General features: G+C 34.0%; 1 protein-coding gene across 1 annotated transcript in view; it reads left to right on the top strand.

Moving 5' to 3' along the window:
* LOC106136824 (neuroligin-4, Y-linked) overlaps positions 1–27,324 on the top strand; it is a 74,386-nt gene that overhangs the window by 21,178 nt on the left and 25,884 nt on the right. Inside the window, exons 2-3 of the mRNA XM_060954300.1 lie at positions 24,554–25,062; positions 25,410–25,627. Of these exons, the coding sequence (XP_060810283.1) occupies positions 24,707–25,062; positions 25,410–25,627 (574 nt within the window). The 5' untranslated portion in view covers positions 24,554–24,706. The remainder of the gene's footprint in view (positions 1–24,553; positions 25,063–25,409; positions 25,628–27,324) is intronic.

The raw sequence follows: 27,324 nt of genomic DNA, 5'->3' as shown, positions 1-27,324 counted from the left end.
ATTTGAATCTGAATTCTATCCTTAAGCCAAACAGCTGAACGTGGCTTACCAGTCTTTTCAAGACTGTTGGCTCTGTCTACCCCGTAAGGGATAAAGACGTGATCATATGTATGTATGTATGTACATTACGCATTTACACGGTAGACAGGGCCAACAGTCTTCAAAAGACTGGAATGCCACGTTTAGCTATGCTTTATGAGTGAAGTCAAAGGAAATTCTTGATCTGCCATTTTTTTTTTTGATTGGCTGTGAACTGTAAAGTTTTACAAACAAGACGCTGAAAGGTTTGTCTAATGACAATAGAGAAACGGTTTTAAAGAACCAAAATTAAACCGCGTTCACACTAAAAATAAAATTTAGAAAATATAACACATCACCCACATCAAATCAAATTAAGGACGTCCTGGTAAAGGGTCAGGTCGAAAGTACCCGAAACCGCCGAGCTTGCATGAAGAGAGTTATGAATGTGGATGAAGCGAAGGAAGTATGCAGAGATAGTGGCAAGTGGAAATAGGTAGTCTCTGCCTACCCCTCCGGGAAAGAGGCGTGATTTTATGTATGTATGTATCACCCAGTACCCACATTACATCGTAACCAATGTTTTCGGTAAACTTTTTAATTTACTCATCGTCCCAGTTTGGGAGTTTGACATTACGCGAAATGCATACAAACGATCTTACCTTTTAACCCTACATTAGATTTGCCCCTACTATGAATACAAAACAGTCTTATGGTCGCCTTCATTGTGCTAACGTCGATTTGGAAACATTTTCATGTTGTTAAATTTATAAGTTAGAATCTCACCGATTCGGTGCCTAATTAAAATAGTTGTGGCTTATAAATGCACAGGTTCAAATTCCACGTCGTCGGCCATGTATCAATGACTATATATGAATACATGTACATGTGCCGTGTGGTTTCCGGCACCAATACAAAAAAGAATAGGACCACTTCATCTCTTTCCCATGGCTGTCGTAAAAGGCGACTAAGGGATAGACTTACAAACTTGAGATTCTTTTTAGGCGATGGGCTAGCAACCTGTCACTATTTGAATCTCAATTCTATCATTAAGCCAAATAGCTGAACGGCCATTCAGTCTTTTCAACTGTTGACTCTGTCTACCCCGCATGGGATAAAGACGTGATTATATGTATGTATGTATGTTATATTTTTTATAATAATTTAAGTGCGTTTGACCTTAATCTGCCTGGTAGTTATCAAGACGAGGCCTAAGGTGGTGTACGCAATGTCAAATAATGCCTATTCAGAGTTACCTTGAAAAATCCTCAAGTTATATGTATCGGGGAGGGGGAGACGCGGGGAGGGAAGCAACATCAAAAAAAAGGAAAGGGTAGGACGCAGCGGTAGTACGCACTGTCTGTGACACCGGAGGTCCCGGGTTCAAATCCCGGCCAGGGTATGAGGAGAAAAGAACTTTATCTGATTGGCCTGGGTCTTGGATGTTTATTTATAAAAAGTATTTATTATGAAATTTAGTATCGTTGAGTTAGTATCTCGTAACACAAGTCTCGAACTTACTTCGAGGCTAACTCAATCTGAGTAATTTGTCAAATCTGTTATACATAATATTTAAGACCTTGTTGTACTCATATTATGCAAATAAAAGTTTGAATTTGAATTTGAATTTTTGAATTCCAAATCCCAGCCGCTCACATGACAAAATAATTGTCCAATCGCAAGGTGCGAAGATGGGGTTTGTGTATCAACCAAATACAAATCTTTGAAGTTACCTACTATAATCTTTGGTTTCAATGGCTTAAAATACTTTTGACAACAGAGAAATTATAATAAGACCAAAATAAAGTTGCCAATTCTAAAACCAAATACATACATACATATGATCACGTCTTTATCCCTAGCGGGGTAGACAGAGGCACCAGACTTATAGATTCAAATAGTGACAGGTTGCTAGCCCATCGCCTAACTAAGAATCCCAAGTTTATAAGCCTATCCCTTAGTCGCCTTTACGACATCCATGGGAAAGAGATGGAGTGATCCTATTCTTTTTTGTAATCGTGCCGGGTACAACACGGCACAAATTGAATTCTAAAACCACAAAGTGAAATTATTTCCCATTAAAATAATAGAATTTACATCCCCATATTTAGATGCGATTGTTCCGCGGTTTCCCTTAAAACCAGTGCATTATGGAGTAACCGCTTTTTGCACTTTAGTTTATTTTAATGCAGTCTAATTTGCATAATGAAGTTGGTCACGTGTTAAAAGAACCGCCCCTTTATTGAGATGTTAATTTATGGTTTTTACGGGCGGGTACACAATTTTGTTTACATACATACATATGATCTCGTTTATATAGCGGGATGGACAGAGCCAACAGTCTTGAAAAGACTGATAGGCCACATTCAGCTATTTGACTTAAAGAAAGAATTGAGATTCAAATAGTGACAGGTTGCTAGCCCATCGTCTCAAAGAGGAATCCTAAGTTTATAAGTCGCCTTTTACGACATCCGCGGGAAAGAGATGGAGTGGTCCTATTATTTTTTTCTTATGGTGCCGGGAACCACACGGCACCATTTTGTTTATACATTAATTTTTACCTTGTACGTTTATCGTCAAGGCTGTGTTAATTTGAGCAGAAAGAACTTTAATGTAACAGCTTAAATAAGTAAGCGCGAAGGTTGTGTATTCATAAGAATTCCATTTGTAAGTTCAGCATACGAATGTATATAATAAAGTATACATATACATACATACACACATACAATATAGTCACATCCGTTATGCATAGCCTATCCCTTACTCGCCTTTTACGACATCCATGAGGAAAGATATAAAGAGGACCTATTCTTTAGTGCCAGAAACTACACGGCACAAAAAAGGTTTATAATCATTGTCTTACTTTGATATCGATAATAAGAAAATCGATAATCCATTACGTTTGATTATTACCGGATGTCGTTTTCTAGATTACTTTGACCTTGTTTGTTGATTGTTCTATTATGAATATTTAATTTGATAGATTTTTATTTTTTTATATAAACTTCATGGGGAAAAAAGAATATGACCACTCAATCTTTTTCCCACGGATGTCGTAAAAGGCGACCAAGGGATAGGCTTATAAACTAGAGATTCTTCTTTTAGGCGATGCGCTAGCAACTTGCCACTAGGCATTTGAATCTCAATTCTATCCCTAAGCCTGAGCGTGGCCTATCAGTCTTTCAATACTGCTGGCTCTGTTTACCCCGCTAGGGATATAGACGTGATTTTATGTATATGTATGGATGTACATATGCTTACTTACGTTATTTACAAAATATATATATATATTCACACATGTCCTCGTACAAAAGTTTAAGGATTCATTTATTAATGCCACACTTCAGAAACCGCCGGAACAAAAGGAGCATTACCCTCGTGGGAGCGTGGGAAAGTTTTCGGGGGGTGAAACCTAAACTATTACATTGGCGAACGTCGTGTTATGTGCCCGGGCCCGTCTCTAGCATTCCGAGACCGGTTTGAGCCGAGTTTCGTGCTGATGTGGTTCATTTTATGAGATTTAGCGAGTGTGAAACGATTTAAGATGCTTTCTTCGCAATGAGGAATCTTTTTCTGCCAGGAAAAAAGATGCGTTGTGTTGTAGTAATAAATATATAAGGGACAAATTACACAGACTGAGTTAGCCTCGAAATAAGTTCGAGACTTGTGTTACGAGATACTAACTCAACGATACTATATTTTATGATAAATACTTATATTGATAAACATCCAAGACCTAGGCCGATCAGAAAAAAATATTTTCTCGTCATGCCCTGGCCGGGATTCGAATCCGGGACCTCTGGTGTCACAGACCAGCGTACTACCGCTGCACCACAGAGTTGAGTTTCTGTATGGGTCTTCTTGTGGTGTACAGTTGTGTGGAGAGAGGCTTCATTTCAGGGGAGACCGTAACAACACAACGTCACAACATACATACATACATATTGTCACGTCTATATCCCTTGCGGTGTAGATATAGCCAACAGTCTTGAAAAGACTGATAGGCCACGTTCAGCTTTTTGAGTTGATGATGGAATTGAGATTCGAATGGTGACAGGTTGCTAGTCAAAGTCACAACATCGCTCTAAAACGGAGTCAAAAGAAAACAATACAATACAAATTATCTTTATTGCCCATAAAAAAAATACATATTTAGTAGAAACATACATGTTGAGTAAAGCTAAGCAATCTCTTCCAGCCAACCTTGTAAAAGTATGGAACCGGGAAAACCCTTATGAGATAAGAAAGAAACGCCGAAATAATAATGATGAACGAAACTAAAACGAACACAAAAGCTATTGTTCTTCAAGGAATTGCAAATTAAGTAAAATGATAAACCAACAAAATCAAGTAGGCAGGTAATCCTTCAAGAAATAACGACGAGAAACGAAACTAAAATTGTCTTCCAATTTTCAATATCTAAGTCAATGTTACTTAAGTTAAGGATCGAACCAATTTCAATCGAGATCTCGAGTATTCGACACTTTGGAGCCATTTCAATTTAAATTCGAATTAACCTTTGAACAGTATAACGGCTCTTTAAGCTACAAACACCATTTGCATTCCAGTTAAATGAAATCTAATTTATTTATTTTTATTTATTTATTTAAACTTTATGCACGTAAAATGTACAACAGGTGAACTTAATGCCATAAGGTATTCTCTGCCAGTCGAACCTTTGGACCAAACTGAGATACGGGTGGTGCGATAACTGTAAAGTAAATAATAATAGGTTACTTAATACACTTGCATATAATATAATACATCTAATATAGTGGCATCAAAATTTATACTTTTGAACTGATTTATTTTTGCAGACTTTAATAAAATAAACGCGTCATTTTCTTATCATATCAGTAGTAGTCGTTACTCAGCTGCTTACAAACTATTTATTAAGATTATGTTTATTTTAGGTTCTCATTTCTTGTAATAATTAGTAGCTGTGTCGTAGAAAAACAGTTACAAAAATCGGCTCAGAATATAACGTCACCCGGACGTATTTATTTATGAATGCAATTCTTTCTGAATTATATAATGTAAAAAGAAGACTTTTGTAAAAAAAGAACCGCCCCCCATCGATAACCTTCTCCTAATTGTAACAAACACTTTCCCTAAACCCGTATTAAAATCGGTTCCACGAAACGTGGTCTAACTGAGAAAACCACCTTTTTTAGAAAGGCGATAAAAATAACAGTTGGCTTAGCCAATTCGTCCTTAAACTCACAACCGAACGTTCAAATCGCTATATCACATAACTTGGGCCCCTCGAGTAGCGTTAGTTGGTAATGGATTTCCCTCGGCTTACGTGACGCGACGTGGTTTCGTGCGTCACGATTTTTAATAATACTTTCCATCCAGCCAGTATATGCGGAAAATTGTTTAAAACAAATTTATGGACACGAACGCACAGGGCTAAGAATGGAATTATCGTAATTATTTTAATACTTTGTTGGCAACACTGTGTTTTTGTGATGTTTTCGGCTGTAGTACCTATCGAATTAAATCTGGTTATGAGCCTTTTGATAGAATTGATTAATGAAAATGAGGTTTCGGCGGTGTTTTACATCAATATGGCGGTCTGTAAGTACTCTTTGACACACACACACACACACACAAACATAATCACGTCTTTACAGGCAGACAGAGCCAACAGTCTCGCAAAGTCTGATTGGCCACGTATGGTTTGAAGATAGAATTGCGATTCAAATAGTGACAGGTTGCTAGCCCATAACAGCTGAACGTGGCCTTTAGTCTTTTCAAGACTGTTAGCTCTGTATAACCCTCAAGGGATATAGTTAGCCCATTTCCTAAGAGTAACTTTTTCATTAACTGTAGGTATCATGCATTTCCTCACTGAAATAAAAATAAAATGATACTTCATCACGGGTGGTATTCACATCATATTTCAATAGGCCGCACTTCTATTACCACCAAAAAATGAATAAGGCTCCCCTGCAAAGATTGCGGAGGTCATCGTGAGGTAACCTGCACATTCAGGCAACTGGATATATAACCAGTCGCTTCGTGTCAAAACATGTCTTACCCAATCCAGGATCATAGTCATGGACAATCTCCGAGCTTCTCTGGAGAGAGATGAGGACGCTGGGAAATTAATCGCAAATCACTATCTTAGTTGAGAATCAGTTAAAATTTTCTATGATCGAGATCAACTTGAATTGAAACTAACAGAGCATTGCTTATATAAATCCAAACGGAAAGAGAAAAGTAATCCTGCTCATTGGCAGTGCTCCAACGAATAGGCTCAAGTTTCTATTTATTAAGCCATTTTAAATTGGTCGTATAAAACAGAGTTGAATATCCAGTATTGCAATAGTTGGTGATACATTCAGTGATGTTATATTTTATGCTTATAAGTTATGTCGTTCCATCACTATCTTTGACCGATCTTTAGTCTCTTACACCGAATACAATCCGTTCTCGTTGTATTCCATCTAGCCACTATGACATTTGTTTATTTTTCTCCTGAAATGACATACATACATACATATGGTCACGTCTATATCCCTTGCGGGGTAAACAGAGACAATAGTCTTGAAAAGACTGAATAGCCACATTCAGCTGTTTGGCTTAGTGATAGAATTGAGATTCAAATAGTGCCAGATTGCTAGCCTGTCGCCTAAAAGAAGAATCCCAAGTTTATAAGCATATCCCTTAGTCGCCTTTTACGACATCCATGGGAAAAAGATGGAGTGGTCCTATTCTTTTTTCTTATAGTGCTGGGAACCAGACGACACTAAAACCACACACAAAAAAAAATAAAAATAATAAATTTTGAGTGTGCCAGGAGACGGCACTTATTCGGACCATCACTGAGATCTTTAGATGTTCTTGCTTTCTGCATAATTTCTACATGACCAGCCCATTGGAGTCGTCTCACTTTTTTGAACTTGATAACATTCGGCTCATTGTAGTTTGTGGTAGTGTAGTACAGTTAGTGGTCGTATTCAATTCGCCAACAATCACGATCCAGTATTCGGCTAGATTTGCATCTCAGTTCAAGAAATAAAAGATAAAATTTTCAGATTCACTAAATATCCAAGATTTCTAGTCAAATTATTTACAGCAACGTCAAGAAATATAAATTTTCCATCCAAAGTGATAACATTGCATGTTAACCGATCCCAACTTGAGCCGAATTTATTGAGCGAGCCCAAAGTACAATGCCTTCCATTTTGTTTAATCTATTATAAACCGGTCACGTCCAACAGTTTTTCTCCTAGCCCCGCATAAGTTACCAGAATCGAAACCTTTGTATTCAGATTTAAGGGTATTAGTTTTCTGAAACGGGTCATATTCCGAAGTAGACTGTTCGGAATTTAGAACTGACTTTTGATCTTTTAATTACAAGTTTTAATCAAGAGACTTAAATTTATAAGGATTAATTATGTATGTTTTATATATTATATACTTTACGATAAAACCAAACTAATAGATTAGTTAGGTATACTCAAAAGTTTGATGAAATTCATAGCAAGTACTGCAAATACTTTCTTACTAAAATTCGCTTCATGTCCATGTCTTGAATGCAGTAAATGGCACCAAATTGACGCTACAGCTAATATAATTCTTCTAGTAACGTACGATACTAATAAAATTTACTTTTATATTTACAATAAAAATGAGAACTCGATGAAGAGACTAGTTATTCAGGGTCAGGTGGAAGGCAAGAGAACACGCGGTTGATCACCAACTCGCATGGACTGACCTGATCAAAAAAGCTACTGAGTCTACCATGGTCCAGTGTACTCGCAACGTCTGTAACCGGCAGAAATGGAAGTAAATCACTGAGAGTACAATCCTCAGGAAAGAATACGACCCGCCGAACACCTCGTCTGCGCAACCACGACCACTCTGACAAGAGTGTTCGACTAAGAAGAAGAATATTTACAATGAAGAAAAAATATGACAAACGGTTAAAAATTACTGATAGAAGAACATAAAAAAATTGTATCTACAAATTTTATCCGAGCCATTGGCGACTTCACACGCCTTACGATATTTTTCGGGGCTACAACATAAATATTCTGAAAGTTGTATCGAGAAAGGCGACAGTGTATTAAAGGACAAATTTGTTTGCGCAACATTACCCCCTACGGCTTTATGCCCTTGTCATAGTATTAACGATAGCTGAGTCCATATTTTATCATATTAACTTATTTTCGTAAGATTATTTATTATGTCAATATTTTGTTATAATCCCTTGTGTTAAATGAACATCTTTATAAGTTAGTTGGTAGAATATGAAATAGTTGAACGTTTTTGATGATACTAGCTACATTTTATGAGAGCGAAGGACTTTATCACTACATTCATAAACATATTGAAATAGAGTGTTTTTACCGCAGAATTACATAGAAGTCATTATTTCAAACGAAATTTCTTAATTATATTTATTACGCAAAAAGAGCTTTGGTATCAAAGCACAAATTCGTGCCAGCTAACAATTTGCGTACATGCAAATAGCGTAATTACTTGACTTCCCAACCGGCTGGCTCGGCTCAAAAGGGCTGAAGTGGCTCATAAAGAACCACAGAAATACCTTTTAAGAAATCTCCACGAAATTTGTTTACTTATTCTCTTTCCCTCTGATAAATTAAGCTATAAATTAAGTGATGTTAGGGTGAACGGGCGTTTTTTATTCAGAATTGCTTTGGTTTCCACGAGATGAAATGGATCTGATATGCCCGGCCATGTTGCTTCGCCCTGGTTAATTTTGATGCGGAAATGTTTTAAGATGTGAACTTTAGATATTTTAGTAATCAGATTTAAAACCGCAATCGTTTTTAACATTTTTATCACGACAGGAACATGATTTTTTTTGCTTTTTATCATCGAGACTGAGAAAAACAGAAAAAAGGAAAAATATTAAGCAAAAAAAAAAATTTGGTTTGAAATTTATCCTCAAAACCTGAGGCAATCATTTACATAATATTTTGGCATACCTAGACGATATCATTATGCAGCGACCTACTTTATATTCGTATCAGAAGTCGATAAACGCGTGTGTCGGGAGTGAGTTACGTGGTATCACGATGTGGGGTTGTAAAAATAGATGGGACATATACCCTGGGACCAAGATTGTGAATTCACCGTTGGATATTTGCAAATTTATATTTATGTTCTAGAAATGTTTAGCGTTACGATATTGATGACAGTACCAGAGTCCCTGTGTGTAGTTACCTGATTTACTTTCAAGGAGATTGAGGTGAAAGCCGGACCCCGGGCTCGAGACAACATGCAAGCAATCGGAACTAAAGGCAAGACTTTAAAAATGTACATAGCAATTGGAATTTAGATTCATATTTTGGTAAATTTATCAGATTACAGTTTGTTGAAGACTACTTTAATATAAAATCTAATTATAGTGAGCATAAATGAAAAAAAAAATATGACAAAGTTAAAATCGAAACCTTACAGAATTTTTCGATATATATGGAACATAAAAGTCAGATAAAGAACATTTAAGGATAATCTACAACTCTATTTGACAAGAGCTAGCATTCAATTTGGAGATAATTAAATAATTAGCCATATAAAAATATTTAATCAATAGATTCAAACTTTTTCCATGATAAAAAAGAGCAATAAGACCTAATAAATTTGGTAATATAAATTTTCTAGCAATTTAGCGTTGACAGTTGCCTTTTAATCTTCGTATAATCAAGTTAATTTGATGTATTTATACCTTTAAATTCAAAATATGCTTTAGCTGAAATAATAATAGGTGTAGATGGCTCACTTACAATTTTACATAATTAACAAATTTTTGTTTTTGCTTGTTATAAAATGTTGTTTAAGCATTTTTTAAATGTAACGCCTTCGTTTAGATGATTGTTACCGTTAGTTCTGCAACAACTCTTCTCTTATCTTTTCATGTTCCCAGCTGCACCCTCCGCCATAGTGCATTGGGATCAGGGGTGGGATTACCTACATTTATCTTTTCACTTTGTGTGTTCTGCATTGCACATTTTTTTCAAGCCAGTTTTTCTTCGGTCTGCCCCTTCTACCTGCTTCGATATGGATTTTTTCATAGACATTAAAAAATTCATAATATCTTCTTATACTGTAATAACGAATCAGTTGCATAAAATTGAAGTAATGTTTTCATAACTACTACAACGGCCTTGTTAATATTTTTCATAAAGACAGACAAAAACTGTAGGAAAAAAATGCATATTTTTATTCCCACGTGAGCCAAAATCAACGCAAAAGCAAGTCTATTTGAAATTAAAATTAATGTCAGAAAATTCAGCAAAACCACCGACCAACTTAACAATTCATGCATAAAATCAACATGAACTACAACGAATGAGTGCACTAATACAAAATGTTCTTAAAAGTAAATTTACAACTACTTACACAAAATTCCTCTTGGCAAATCCATCAAGTTATGTAACAAACTGTACAAAAGACGCTTCACTTGGACCAAGTTTTAGCGAAAATATAAAGTGCATTCTGGATATCTTTCATGGTTGGCTGAACTTCACAATATGCTGATAGGAGAAACTAGACGAAATAATCTTCATTGTGTGGTGGAAAATAACTGTGAATGAAGAATAAAAGAAAAGTTTTGTAACTGGCACAGTCTGGTATTGAAGTTTGCGTGGGAAAAAATATCAAAAAAAACTATTAACAAATGTTTTCACAGCGTGATGATGATGATTTTTATCTGCGAGACGTAAATCGGAGTTTAGATACTGAGAACAATTAAGAACAATAGTGCTAATATATCATAGATTTTTTCTAAAACTCCATAACATTCCTTTATTTATATCATCATAATGTTCAGGTAAATCCACTCAGCAGTCAAAAATGTGTAACTTTTTTAATTTGTCAGCTGTCTTTACCCAGAATGTTACAAAAAGCTTTTTAAAAGTTAAAACAACTTTGTCAAAAGTAGCCACATTTGCTTACAGTAATAGAACTGATACCAATCTGGCCTCGCTTTATATACTTACTCAAAGTTTTTATTGTAGAGACAGAATCAAAAAAGTTTTAAACTTTTAGTTTATGACGTGGTCTATGCGCGGCTTTATTTAAGGATTGTAACAAAACGTACTTTCTTCTTATTTGTTTTTTACGTTGCTAAAATTTTCCATTTCAATGTTTCGGAGACGTTTTGTGCAAAGTTCAATTTTTCCTGTTCATCGTCATGGAGAGTGATAATATAAATATTTTTTTATCGCCATTGAAGATTTCTACCTGTCACTGTAGAAAAAAGCAAGGGTTTTAGACCGATTTATATACTCGTATTATATAAATCTGTCTTTTTTTCTTAATAAATAAAATAATTATTTTATCACTCTGATCATTGTTAAGATTTCGTATAATATTTATTCATTTAAACTTCATTGCACAAAGTACAAATGTATAGCACAAATGGCGGAATATCGGTTCACCCTTTAAGTTATTTCTTACTTAGTGGTTACTTCATTCCAAATATTATCGTCTCTATTTGATCTCACTCTAAGATTTCCTTGCCTTGGTTAACTTCTTAGCCGTTGTGTCTTTACCTAAAGCACATCCTTCACATATTTTTATTATTGCACTGATTGTTATATGAAGGTAATTCGCAGATCTCAAATTCGCATTTATTGGAATTGTTTTGTTTTTTGTTGTTGAAATTTTTTCATTATTATTTTAAGCTGCTTTTAGAAAAAGCATGATTATTATTGTTGTTTATATTTTTTTATCATCAAAATATTCGGTAACAATATATATTTCAAAAACCAATTTAATTGTTAAAATTATTAAGCTTATACTTTTAACAACTGTGTATTTTGAGCAAAGAGTTAATTGAATTTCTAGTTTCCTGAAGCTGCTTTCAAAAAGACTATTTTTAGCATAAATTTCAATTCAGTTTCGGCTTTCATCTCAATTTCTGTAAATATTTTGAAGCGACTTTGAGGAGTCTTATTACCGCGTTCCTAGTTAGATTAAAAAATTCTTAGAGAGATCTTCTATTGTTAATCTGAAGCAATAATTCATTTATTTGCCGTAAATTTACTTGTGTATTTTTTATTTAAATGATCGATGTAATTGTCCATTTTATGAAACATTAAAATGTTGTGTTTTGGTCGTGCTTTGACTGCGTTTAATAATTAATAATAAGTTATTCTTTCATTGAAATGACATGAATGTTACACTATACTATATCTATAACTAGTAAGTAAAAAGGACTGACGAAAAACATCCGAATATCAATAAAAATAGATTGTTATCGATATAAAGTTTATATGGATTTCTTGTAATGAAACTCTATTTTAAATCTTAACAATATCATCTAAAGTTCAAATTGCCATGCCCTCATATCTGAGACTGCATATTGTCACTTCCTTACCATCTCAAACTAGCGAACCGGAGTTGACTGCATGAATATTCCATACAACGGATACAAAATGCAAGTGTTGGAATTGTATCGACACGTGTTGTTGCTGAATGCTTAATAATAAATAACGTCGTGTCCTGTCTGTTTACCGATTAGAATAGACTTGTTGAGAAATTTGCATAGTTTATGGTTTGTAAGATGTGTAGGGAGAGCGATGTTTCGGGCTCGACCGCCACCAAAGAGAATGTTTTCGACAAATTGTGAGCTTGGGGTAACTTGGCTCCGATAAAAATTGAAGGTTGCAATTTCTCCGTTATTGATCCATAGAAAATTAAAACTTTTAATAATTACCTGTCATCAGTTTATTTTTAGCGTTCCTTCGTCACTTCTTCATCTTGATCATCATCAAGGGGCATGTGTATTAATTTAAAACTGCTTACCTTTATTAGAAACAAGAGGCCGCCCGCGACTTCGTCCGCATGGAAACCCTATCAATCCCGCGGGAACTCTGGGTTAAAAAGTAAGTTATTTGTGTGTGTAGCTATTCTGGGTTTTCAGCTACCCACATACTAAATTTTATAGTAATCGGTTCAGTAAAGGGTAACAAACGTCCATACTGACATCCTGACATACTCACAAACTTTCGCATTTATAACATTGGTAGGATAAGACAAAAATAGAAATCTTGAAAGAAGCTTTCTATAATTTCTTTACTGGTCTTTTAGCGAAGAAAGAACATAGTTTGTGTTAGGAATTCAATCAAGAAAATGACTTAAGGTTCTTATTTTGGTCTTTGGGCTAGCAATCTATTTGAATCTCAATTCCATCATTAACCCATGAATCTGAACGTCGTCGCTTATGAGTTTCTTCGAGAATTTGGTTCTGTCTGTCTCTCAAGGGGAAAAGACGTGATGTTTAAATGTGTGTTTGTAAGTAGATTTCAGAAATGAATGTTATTCATATACTAAAACATTATCATTAAACATTATGCAATACGTAAACCTCATAACGGAACTTTCTATCCACAAAACGTTATTACAAGAATTCTATATAACGTTGAGTACTAACATTAATTAAATAGGTACATCATATTATACCCAACTTCTTTGTTCACTAATGGACTCTTAGAGCTGTTTGTTCCTCAAAGTATTTGATATCTTAGAGTAACAGCGTCATAATGACTTTATAAGGATTTTCTTGGACTCATTCAAAGATATACATATAAATATATGTGGGACATATTACACAGATTAAATTAACCCCGAAGTTTAATACTTGTGTAACGAGTTGCCAACTAAATGATTTATATATTAAAAACTTATATAGATGAACATCCAAGACCCAAGCCTATTAGAAAATTTTCGTTAGTCATCATGCTCTGGCCGGGATTTGAACCCGGCATCTACTATGTCAAAGACAACCGTACTACCGCTGCGCAACAGGGGCCGTCGTTAAGATGCTCTTTAGGTGCAGTGACTTGAGAGTAGATTGTATTTTTCAGTGATATATTATGCAATTTTCTATTTGAGTACAGAAATACGGTCTAAGTGGCTTGTAAATTTTTTAATATTCACTCGATTGTTCGGTCATCAATACATTCCTTATAAATGGTGGTTATATAATAATATTTTTTATTGAAATTGATATAAAGATGAACTCTCTTTATATTAACTTTGAAAAACAATACTTTGACAAAAAATATGAATATGTAAAATTGTGTAGGTAAATGACAATATTCTTTTAATGTCATGATAAAAAAATGTGCTTTTTCAATCAACACAAAAGTAAACACAATACATATACATATAAATCGTTTTTATCCTTTACGGTGTAGCCACAGCCAATAGTCACAAGACTCGGAGTACCCAATTAGCTTAACGGCTTAATAATGGAATAACACTAATTAAACACCCACCTGAATTCAAACAAACGAAACCTGAATTCGTACTAAAAACCGCTGAACAAGCGATTTCTCAGCTAAATTAGACCGATATACCTAGCATCTGTTAGCGGTTACGGATAACCCAAATTGATCGGCTAATATTTGATCAAGCCATTGATAAATGATGGGTCGCCTAGAATCTCGATAATAGACATGCTCTATATAATAGATTAAGGCCTTTTGTAGTTGATAAAACATTGTTTACTGACAGACTATGTGAACTCAAACAAGATGAATTTATGAGATATACTTCGAAAAGACGTTTGGTTTGATGATCTGCAAATATTAACAGAAATAGGTATATTAGTTAAACGGGTTGGTAAAAAGCAGGTAGGTACGCAGTTGACTGTAAAAGTTCGCAAAATCATAAATTTCTTAAACGTTGCCTTTAAAGTCAGCTACCAGATTAAGAACAAATAATGTAATCGAAATCACGTTATTGAGAGAGAGAGATTTGTGTTCCCTTCTCGTTACAATTTTTCTTCAATCTTTTTAAGTAAGCTCGTCGGTTTTGACTTTTAAAGTACTATTTGACCTTTCATACATACATATCATTATCTCTATATCTCCAATGAAGCAGACAGAGCAAACAGTCTTCAAAAGACTGAAAGGCCAGGTTCAACTATATAGCTCAATGATGGAATTGAAATTCAAATTGTGACAGCTTACAAAGGAACCCAACAAAAGAAATTCAGAGCCTTTCCTTTAGTCACCCATATGAAAGATATGAAGTGGCCCTATTCTTATGTGCCGAGCACCACACGAAAATTGACCTTTCACAACAGTTAAATTAATAACTGCAATGCAATTAAACAAACAAACCACAACTAAATTTATCATCATGTGACATTTGCCAAAAACGAAAAGAATCTTAATAAACTTGGGCGTGACAAAATAATTTATTTGGAGCCGTAAACATGTTTTCATTAGTCTGTAAACATGAAGTTCAGGACTCATTAGTCCACGTCTCTCGGGTAATGTAATTCAGTGTCTTGTTCAATTTTCTCTTTATTTATAAAATCTTTAGTATATTTTTTGGAATTTTTCATTGCTGGTGTTTTTGTTACATGTGTAAATGCCAAAATATGCTGTGAAATTTAGTCTGTTTTGCTTTAATACTTGCTCTGCACCAAAGCCAATCTCCTATTTGGTTTCCTTCCACGCACAGGTTGACTGGAAGAGATTGCATTAGCGATAAGTCCGCCTTTGTTGTACCATCTCTTTCTCTTATGTCCTGTTTTATATATCTTACTCTTTTGGTGCCATAAAGAGTTTAACTATCTATCTATTTACTTGCAGTTGCCACATACTATTTGCCTATTATTTAAATTGAGTAATATTAGGTAAAATTATATTATTAAAAATGGCCGTACTTTTTTCATATCTGCAAATTTTAACCTAATAATATTCTCTCAGGGTAAAACCAAATCCAGATGTTAGCAGTCATCAAACTTTTACTTCGATACCCACATTACCTTTTTGCAAACGAGCCATCTTCTTGTAATGCGCGGTGTCCATTACCGTTTAAGTGGTCATCTAAAACCTTTGGTTTGCACGTGCGCGCAATGGAACGAATAAAAGTTAATGTATCGTATATGCGACCATACGTACGTTATGTGGTAATGTGGCAAGGGAGTATGTTTAACCCCCTACATGAAGAGGAGAGTTATGTTAATAAAGTAATTTTATATGCCAAGTTATTAGCAAAGTTATTCCCAAAAACACTTGTGTACCTAAATGCCTGAGTTTATAAGAATGTTATAATAGTTGCTGTTACCTCTTTAATTTATTTTTGTGATTCTCTTTGTACAACTCACAATACATGCATTCATAATAATCACGCCTCTTACACGAAGGGCAGAAAATACAAATATCTGCCTATATATTTGTTTTTTGATATATGTAGAACCCATAGTCTCTTCCTATACCAATAGAAAATATGCGTGATATATATATACATAAATATATTTATTTAAAGTACCACTGGTGAATGTCATTTTCCAAGACGACTGTTAACACACACACACTGAATAGTGTTCTAGATATAAAGAAACAGATATCGAAATTCTATTCAATGTTCTCAAAACCTACGAGTATCTTTGTGAGAAATTTTTATAAACTTCTCATAACAACATAGTCGTGAATTGCACTTTCCCGAATAATACCAAAGTATTCCAATATCCAATAGCGGCACTAAATTATTTTTTGCCATCTACATTAGCCCTAAAAGATTATTCAGCGTAAAAGTTCGACCCTTTCCATGAAACTTCTTTCAGGGTTGTCAAGCTGTGAAATTTTGCAGAGTAATGCACTCTCTGAGCAAAAACGGGTCAACATAAAACAGTAGGGTTGCCGTTAAGTGAAAAATATCGGTCAAGTAGCAAATGCTACTTAGCTCCGTATATAGATGACTTATTGGATACTTTCGTTCGATGAGATGATCCCAATACTCGCTTTAGTGCAAATTTGAAAGTACTTATATTTTAAAAGCAGTTTTAATATTCAATGAAAAATTGTACGTTTGAAGCTTTTGACTTTGTTCTTTTTGTTTTTATAAATATTTGACTTTTGGAGATAGTGACAGGCCGAAATCTCATTTAATTTGATGGTTTTATTTTTGTTTTTTTTAAGCTATTACGGAGTACTTTGAAAAAAAAAACGAAGGAAGGAAAAAATCTTTTTAATTCACAAAACTGTCCAGACTAAGCATGTGCTTGTGAATCTGAAATTGTGTTCTTTTTATTCCGAATTACCATGATTTTTTTATACGTGAGCAAATCTTTATTTTTTCTTACAACCTTTTCCTCTCACAGGTAAAAAAATGTGTACAACTGTGAAATTACCTAATTTAATAGCGTGTGTGTCACACATCGCCCAAGCACAAAGACCATGATGAGGGTCGACGTGTACGAATTCTGAGGAGCAAGTGGGAATTTCATTATTTCATTCTACCCGTATTGTGCTATATTTGAGAACCCTTCTTTTTTTGAAAGACACAAAATTAGCTTTGATACCTACGTTTTCAGTCGGATTTGTCAGTTCATTTTAACCTAGAACGTAGTACCCGTGTTGTGTGGTCCTTGGCAAACAAACAAACTCGATTTCTTATCCATGTATGGCGTAGAAGGTAACTTAGGGATAAATAACTTTACGTACTGCATCAAATACCATTGTGGTTAGAGTTAATATACCATACATACATATAATCATGTGCATATTCCTTGCGGGGTAGACAGAGCCAACAGTCTGTTTGGCTGAATGATAGAATTGAGATTCAAATAGTGACAGGTCGCTAGTCTGTTGCCTAAAAGAAAAATCCCAAGTTTATAAAGCGTATCCCTTAGTCGCCTTTTACGACATCCATAGGAAAGAGATGAAGTGGTCCTATTCTTTCTCTACTAATGGTGCCGGGAACCACACGGCACAGTTTATATACCTTTGAAGTAAAAGGTTTCAGTCAAAAAGATTTTGCATAATTTGTGTTGGCCTTTTATGAGGTATCGCAACCAAACCAACCTAATTGAAATTTCACATAAACATAACCAAGGGTTTGGAGAATGACATAGTGAAAGAACTAAAGTTCCCGTAGATTTGTGAAAAACTTGTATTCTTTTGTAGATGGCGCTAGGTTCTCGTTGGCGAAGCTGTAGGTAAAAGCTAATTTTAATATTTTTAAGCGTATCCAAGGTAATATCGTTCATATTTAAAAGGTCATCGAAGTCTGAAGGGAGTCGCTTCGCATAAAGATTTTCGACATGTTACTTATTATTGAGACCTTTCTGTAAAGGAACCAAGGTTCCGGCTTCATTTCAGGAAAGACTGAATTATGACTTAATGGATATTAATGAAACAAAAAACGAGAAAAATCTCGTTATAAATGAGTATGCAAGAAATTTTATTGGAAAAACTCACTCATGCTTATCGTGTCGCGTCTGAAAATGGAACCTCAAAATTGCGAGATAATACGCTTTGCTTCAAAATGGAGGAAATTTGGATGTCGGATTCCATTTAACCTCGAGTATGTGTGGTGCTTAAGGATAATGTAGATAAAATGATAATTCAATTCTCTTTGCCTCATATTTTCATGATGAGATTGGAGGAAGGTCTGAATGATATTAAGGCGGTCTTCAATGTGGAAGTAGAAGGTGTTAAAAATAAGTTGAGACTGAAAAACAATGGTGATTGGTGAATAGCTTGAAAGAAATTATGAGTAGTGAGATGGCAAGTGACAGAAAAAGTTGGGAAGAACTAACATACTGTGCCGACGTAACGTAAATAGTGAGTAAAGGTAACGACGTAGAAGAAGATGATATAACGAAGGTTATTCTTATAAGATTGCCTTCAGTAGGCTGTGACTCCTTTGCCAAATGAGTCCATGACATATTACTCGTAAGTATTGCATATATTTGGTCCATGATACCACTTCATATTGTTTTAGAAGAATATGCACTCTAAAAATGTATCTTTATTCTTTAGACCTTAGCGCACAAAATAAGTTTCGCGGAATTTTTATTAAGTTAAGCGAATCGGAATTTCAGATCGAAAACTCATTAAATATTTTTAATACGATTTCTACGCTCTAGGGAATAATACGAATAACTCGATCTGAAAGCACTAAGATATCTATGAGATATTTTTTATGTGAATCCCATCGAATATTTTAAATGAGAAATCTCTTTTTATTCTTATTTATTGCTTAACCGTGTAATCACTGAACCGATTTCCACGACTTTTTACAAAGATTATAGTGTGTGATTATAGGAGTATGGAAAGGAAAGTAGAGTATTTTTCACGCGGGCGGACCGCGGATTTAAGATAATCTAATTGAAAATTCATAAGATCAAATGAAATTTAAGAGAGAGAAATTAAGATGTTTTTTTAGGATTATTTTAAATTTTCAAGCATCGTATTAACTGCTATTCCTCATTAGCACAAAACGTGTATTCGACAAAATCTTTATGTCTGATATTAACTTTATTACATTTCCAGTCTAGCGTGGCCTCAATAAAACTTGGATTAGATTTTACGACTGCAAGATGGCGTTAGGCGTTCTTTGTCTCGACAATTTTCGTCTTAAGATTTGAACGCGTACAATCGTAAACTCTCATTTCATTTTGGAAGTAAAAGATAATGGTGTTTCAAAGAAACACAAGTAAACTATAGCACACAAAACTCAAGTTAAAAAGACGACATATAAATTTATATACTAAAACTGTTCTTATATGGATGAAAGGTCTGTCCTTATATTTCTATTCCAGTATCTCGTATGGCTCTTTTTTAAAAAGGCGACTAGAGCAGTTGTTTACATTATTCCCTGTAAGTAGGTATTGTAACTTTAATCTAAAAGTAGTAAAAATTGTGCAGGTACCAAAAGGTAAAGAATAACTCCTATGACTAATGTACGAGATAGGCTTAAAAACTTGGGATTCTTCTTGTAGGCGATGGGGATGTGTCACTATTTGAATCCCAATTATATCAATAAGCTGAACGTGGCCTATAAGTATGTATGTATGTACTAAAATCCATTGTACAAGAGTTTCCACCGCCGTTTTTCCGTTCACCGTGTTATCAACTCTGCATGCAGTTACTGGATACAAGTGCAATCGATATTCGATAATTTGAGAATAATGAAAGAGATGTCATTAAAATAACAACAACATTGCCAGGAACATACAATCGATGAATTTAATCAGAATTCATAAGGCATCTGATACCCTCAAAACAATTTGTTCATAAATCAAAGAAAACCAATTTCGATAAATCAATGTACGGTGCGTTAAATTAAATTTTGCGCGTGTTATTATACCCGTCAAACCAAAGACATGTAATATATCAAAATGACAGTGCTAGGTAACCGACGGGGATTATAGCAAATTGGAATCCCTTTGCGGGGATTATCATTTACAACCCACTCGATTAAAATGGATACGAAACGTGTTTTATTGGTATCATTTGGGATCGCTAAACGTAACAAATTAATAATCTATATTGTGTGAAGAATATTTAGTATTTTTATTTATACTAAAACTTTTACATGGATGATATATTTGAATCATCCTAAACCCTTATTTTATATTGTACTTTTTGTAGTCTGAACTTCTAATGGAAATGTTACAGCTATTATCCAAATTTTTAAAATTTATTTACACCTTTACTGTTTATATAAATTAAAATTTGCATTAGATCATGGTCACAAGTTATAATTAAATTAGTTCCGCCATTATGTCAAACGTCGACTGAATTGTGTTTTTTTATTACTTCAAAAGTTTTATTACGTTGATATATTTTTTTTGTCTTTATTACTTGGATTGGTTTATGACGTCAAATCTGACTTACTATTTCTGAGAATCCTATTTCAAGTATTGTCAGTCTAGCCGTTAAATTAATTTTAAACCAAATCAAGCGAACTTTAGCGAACATGACTTTACGTCTTTCATTTAACCTTTGTGTGACAAGGTTGAATAGAACATTGGAATTGAACATTTAAAGCGAGAGATTAAAAGAATAGAATTAATTCCAAGCTGTTTGATATATTTTGTGGTCTCCAGAAACATGGTCAGGCAGAAACGATGAATGATCATCAGAGTAATTCTCTAAAGATGTTCAGCAATTACTAGCTACATATATACATAAATATAATATATGTCTCTATCCCTTACAGGGTAGACGTTCAGCTGTATGGCTTAAATATGAACGCGAGTTTCAAATATTGACAGTTCCAAGTTCTTAAGTTCATTAGCCTGTCCCTTAATCACATTTTTCAGCATCAATGGCAAAGAGATGGCATGGTCTTATTCTAAAGTTCTATTGGAAAGTTCATACCATATTTTTTAACGGGTTAAAATTGCTAGCCATTCTAACACTAAGATTGAGTCGATAGTAAAGCGTCGATACGCTCACGTGATTTCCATACTGGATCATAGTTTTTAAGAGCATATTATATTCTTGGTAAAGAATTTATGGGTTAAACGTGATCTCTTTCGTTATTCACTCGAACCTGTGAATATTATATGGGAGAGAGGGATGGTGATGTCTACTTTAAGTGCTCTAACGGGAAGCATGTGTTTTAAATGGCTGTCTTTAGTCATATTTTTGTTGAGGTATACACTTTTAACAAAAGTTTTGGTCCCGAATTGAAATGGAATTTTTTGATAACACAAATATTATTTCTAACAACATGCTTACTACAACTGAACTGAACTACAAACTAAGAGCCAGTTCAGTTTGCAATCTGGAATATATACGAAGAAATAAGAGGAAGTGAGATTAAGAACTGCGTGGTTTCAGAATCGAACCACTCCATATCTTTTCATGGATAATGTAAAAGGCTCCTAAGGGAAAGGCTTATAAACTTGGGATTCGTCTTGTAGGTCATGGGCTGACAAGCTGTCACATTTTTAATCTTAATTCAAACATAAAGCCATGCGGTCAAATGTGGCAATTCGGATTTTTCAATCTGTTGGCTCTGTCTACCCGCAAGGGATAATATACTTGGCTATACGTATGTATCAGACTAAAAAATATATCAAGACGAAACCAATGATGAAAATTACGAGAATAAAATACTAAAATTACATTGGCCAATTTTTTCTATCATCTAATCGGACAGTGTCAAAGAGAAAAATGTTCGAACGATGTCATTATGAAGGAACTTTTTCCTATAGCAAACGTGGCAAGAAATAAAATCAATGGTGAAGTGCCACTCAATGGATGACCAACGGTTTTTGTCCGGGTTGCTCGACTTTCTGGCGTTTGATTGGCGTAAGCTAATGACTCTACTCCCGGCGTAACTTGTGAAAATGTCTGTACTTTATTTGCTGGATTATTCGGAGTTGGTCCGTCGTGATTAATATGAGCATTTAGTTAGTGAATCAGGATCGTTTTGATGATTTCGTTAAAAGAAATGGCTGGAGTGTTTTAATCTTATTTTAAAAAGTTAGAAATAGATTTATTTTCAGAATAGGATGCTTACAATAGGAAATGATAAATTCCAAAACCAGTCTAAATTCAGTGAGAAAATAATTAACAATAAATAAATGCATAATATTATGTTGCTTGTAGCATGAAAATTATGTATGCAGGTTATATTTATCGATATTTCATTCTATATTTAGATTAGCTACAATTATAACTCAATCAACTGAACGTAAGATTTATTTTTAAACCCAATCATAAACCTGGATAAGCCTTGCGCTCGTTAATTTAAATTAAGTGTAGACCTTTTTAGCCATACATTCAATTTTTACTAACAAAGGGAATCTGATAAAGAGACGGGTAATTTTTTCATGCCAACCTTTTGTTCCGTTCAAAATGTAAAGCCCGAAGCTCCATTTGTTTTGTTTGGCCTGTAGTAGATTTCACGTGTTTCAAAGTTATATTTGTGAAAACTAAAAGAAAATTGTTAAAGAATTTCGTGTCGTATTGTTACTGTTATGAAACTCTTATTAGGTATACCAGGGGATTTCGGATTTTTGCGGATACTTTGTTTCTGTAACAAAACAAACAGTTTGAAATTCTACAGGTATATTGATATCACACATTTGTCTTTTAATAAAAAATTATCGTACAAGCGTTTTTTTTTTTTGACAACTACGTCCTAGTACACACCACACCACGAAAGTTTTTGGGCAAGACACGGAGTAGAAATGAATTGATATCTTCTAATATCTTTTTATAAGAAGGCTTATAAGTTTAATTTTAGTTCTAAGCCATATTTTTATCTTTGATCATTGTAAATCATAAATTTATTTCCCTTATGAAGTTTAAATTTGTTATCTTATAATGCAATAAAGCGTTGTTATCATTGAAATTTTCAAGAATCATGTTAGAAGAACATGTAGTCCTCTCTAGAGTAGTGATGATGTAACAGAAATTAACGCCAGATGGAAAACTAATATGGCAAATATGACTAGATTCACGAAAAAAAAAGGAAAGGATAGTGCATACAAGATCTTCAACATTCAGCAAAATATTTTAATATGGCTGATTAGACGTCTTTATTTCCCCATCAATATTCCTCTACGCCCTAATGGTACCTTTATTGATTTATTACAAGCGTTCGCAACGAATATCGAATAAGCCATTTGTCATCTTTTTTAACGTCTCAGAGGATTGAGTGTTCTCGTTTTAGATAAGATCGATGTAGGAGTTGCCGGAGTTTGTATCAGTCGCTCGCAATTTACGTGGTTCATGTACGACTGTCATTTTACTTTGATATTCTTTATGTTCCGGTTTTATATCGTTTATTTTATGGTCTGTTTTTTTTTTATATACTTAATCTGTTTGTTTTGGTCTATTTTATCTAATATTACCTTTAATGTTTAATGACCGTTCCCGAAGAATGTAGAAGGGCATTAGGGGATGTAAGAATTGAAAATTGTGGCTTCATGAGTTTGCGAACTCGCAATAGAAAACTAGGTCTTCGAATGTTTGTTTGTTTAGGTAAATACAAAATTGGACCGTTTAAAAATGGCGTTTTTTTTTTTCAATAATTTAATATTCAGAAAATTAACTCACTTAATTATTATATTAAGATTTGTAAGTATCCCCTCAATTTCTTCTTGTAAATATGATTAATTGACGTTGACATTAAAAAAAAAGTTCTCGCAGCATAATTTAATTTTATAAAATTTTCCTTAGCATTTTACAATTATATATTCATGAGAGAAAAGTTAAAGATTTGGCCTACTTTGTTATTCATTATTAAAAGTTCCATAAAATTTGCAGTTGGAACGAAATCTGAACAGCAAGTTTCATCATAAAAGAAATTGAAAACTTCTCACAACTTGGGTCTGATAGTTTAGCTTCTTGAAGCAGTAATTAGGGCAATTGGCATCAGCCGAAGTTGGCACACTACAAAGGGGTTGATGGTAAATTGTTACTTCTGTGCTAATTTACAAGAATGACATCACGGATAGTTGAATGATCAAAGCTTCTCGTTTAGAAAGTTGAAGACAGTGTTGTCAAAGAAATTTAAGTAGATTGACTTTATCAGAAAAAAAATCTATAAGAATAAGTGTTTCATACATAATTAGAGAAAGTAAAATAATGTTGTATAAAATTTTAAATTATAAATAAAAAAAAATTAAAGGTTTTATTTGTGTTTTTATATTTGTTACAAATTATTGTTATTAAAAAATAACTTTACTCACTTCATGTATTCGTCGTCGACTCAATTTCTTCAATCCTTTAAAATTGACATAATGCAAATATGTAAATTAATAGTCACAATTTCTTTGTTTCAGGTATCGCAATACTTGTGCCAATGACATACAGTAGTAATGAAGAAAATATTGGTAGAGATAACAAAAATGGCATAATAGGAATGTTAAAATCAATTCTAAATACATTACGCAGAGAATAAAGAAATGGGGCCACAAAGGTGATATTCACAGAAAATGGCCTACAATAGACTGCCGCTACACCTTTGCAATTCAATAAAACAGTACTTTATTCAGAAAAATAAACTAAATAATTTAATACTTGTAAGGGAAAATACTTGTTGGAGAAAGTTACATTTATGCGCAATAGAAAGAATCAAATTAATTTTACTGCTAATTTTATTGTTGAGTCAGAATACCGACGGGAATAGCTTTGGGAGTGGTAGAAATTCTATGTTAAGGACAAGGATTATAGGCACGAGATACGGAAAATTACAAGGAGTAATATTACCAATGGATCAGCATAAGTATCTGAAACCCGTGGAGGCTTATCTTGGGGTACCGTACGCCACACCACCAACGGGATCTAACAGGTATTCCAAATTTGTTTTTACGCTCGATTAAAGTCATATTTTCTGAAGCATATACCTTTGAAATTGAGGATGAAATGTATTCCGATATTAACCCGAAGATTATCCCTGTTTCAACGACATTGAAATGTTAATATCTTCCTTTGTAAGCTAAAAACCTTGTATATCTTTTACAACTTTTTTTTTATTGAAGTAAAAAGCATCTTTCTTTCACGAGATATTAAAGTTTGTTTTGTTTGCTCTTTGTTACCTTAAAATCATTATTTACTCTTATTGGGAAAATATTCTTCATCTCTACTTATCAATATGAAGAATTATATTTTATATCAAATTAATTTATTTCTACAAAGGTTTGCCCCAACACGAGCTCCTGCACCGTGGGATGACGTGAAGACTGTAGATCAGATGGGCCCGGTCTGTCCTCAAAGGTTACCAGATGTATCGAACGAAACTCTCGCTTTGGAGAGGATGCCCAAGGGCAGGCTGGAGTATTTAAGAAGATTACTACCACGCTTGAAGAACCAGAGCGAAGACTGCTTGTACATGAACATTTATACACCAGTTCAAGGTTAGTATATTTAGATAGATGGATAAAACTCTTTATTGTATCATAAGAGTAAAACATACAAAAAAGGCACAAAACAGGTATAGATGATACAAAGGCGGACTTATCGCTAATGCAATCTCTTCCAGTCAACCTTTGGGTTATAGGTTGGGTTTAGGTACATTTAGTATTTAAATTTACTTTGATTTGATAGGCACCTTCACTGGAGTTAATTTCAACCGATGATACACGCACTGTGGTGTCAGAGATTGTATAAATACCATCATATGGTAAGTTGTTCATGATTAAGGCCAAAAAATGGCGATCAAGGTAAACTTTTTAGATTGAATTGAAAGCACATCATCTTTCTATTTCAACAATCAGTTTATTTTGGCCAAAAATGTCCTATCCCAAATAAAACTAACTAAACCAAAAGCATAGCTTCGCTAAATACGAGCAAATTATAGTTTGTATTAGGCAAATTCCTTAACCAATGAATAACTATAAATTATATTCGCAATAGCAATCAGACCTTCAAACTCAACAACTAAACATTCCGTAAACAGCAAAAACAAACCGCGATCCGAAGCCAAAATTACCGATTTACTCGCCCGAATTCAGCATTTACCTTCACAGAAACAATTACATTGTTTGAATTTCAACTAACGTCTACATAAGCGTTCATATTTACGCAATTTATGTGCACTGAGAGCACTGCAAGCTCATATTGTTCGTATTCCTACACCGCAAATGTTAGACGATAAAATGGAGATGTAATGACAACTTTGGAATTGAATTCAAGGCAAATGTAGAATGCACATTTCTGTTGGAAACTATTTGAGCATTATCGTGAGGCTTTTTGTGTCAAAGTTCCTTTATTTAAAGTAACCATTTTTAGTTTATATTTAAACAATTATTTTTAGATACCAAAATCATTCTTAAATTACTAGCCATGATTACAAATTTCAACCCTTTCGGGATCACCATATTTCATGTCTATTTTTGTACATATCCTTGTTTGTTTTTTTTACGCTATGAGGTAACTGTGGTTTATATTTAATCCATGGGAAAGAGAAAGAGTGGACAAAGAGTTCAATGGAGCTATTTTTCCATTTGTAATCATCACTTCATCACTATCACTTCACTATCATCACTATTACTTCACTATCATCACTTTTTCACTATTTATTATGAAGTCCACCTTTTTCTCTGTCTTTATGTATGCAACTTTCTCGGATTTCGTTCCAGTTTGAAATGTTGAAAAAAGAGCTTTATGAGAAATGTTAATGTTTAAATGTTACCCATGCATAGCAGGTGCAGGTGGCTTTTAATAATACAGACATAAAATCACGCCTTTTCCCGGAGGGGGTAGGCAGAGACTACATCTTTACACTTACCATGATAAAATCATCCACATTCATAACTCTCTTCATGCTAGCTCGGCGGTTTTGGGTACTCTTGACCTGACCCTTTGCCAGGACGTCCTTATTTGATCAAGCACATATTAGTAATCGCTTAAGATTTGTCATGATTTTAATATGACACGTAGGTATCATTACTCAAATTCTCAAGCTTATTAGGTATATTATGTTCATATATGCATGTCATATGAATATCTGATGCTTTACGAATGTGATATACGCTGTTAATTGTAATTTGCATAATGGATCAAACAATTATGCTAAGATTACTCGTAATAAGCCTCAAAGCTACTAAGTGGA

This window comes from Amyelois transitella, chromosome 4 (assembly GCF_032362555.1).
Source record: "Amyelois transitella isolate CPQ chromosome 4, ilAmyTran1.1, whole genome shotgun sequence".
Classification (NCBI taxonomy): domain Eukaryota; kingdom Metazoa; phylum Arthropoda; class Insecta; order Lepidoptera; family Pyralidae; genus Amyelois; species Amyelois transitella.
Note: the sequence above shows the minus strand (reverse complement) of the source record. Positions and strands in the feature narration are given on the sequence as shown.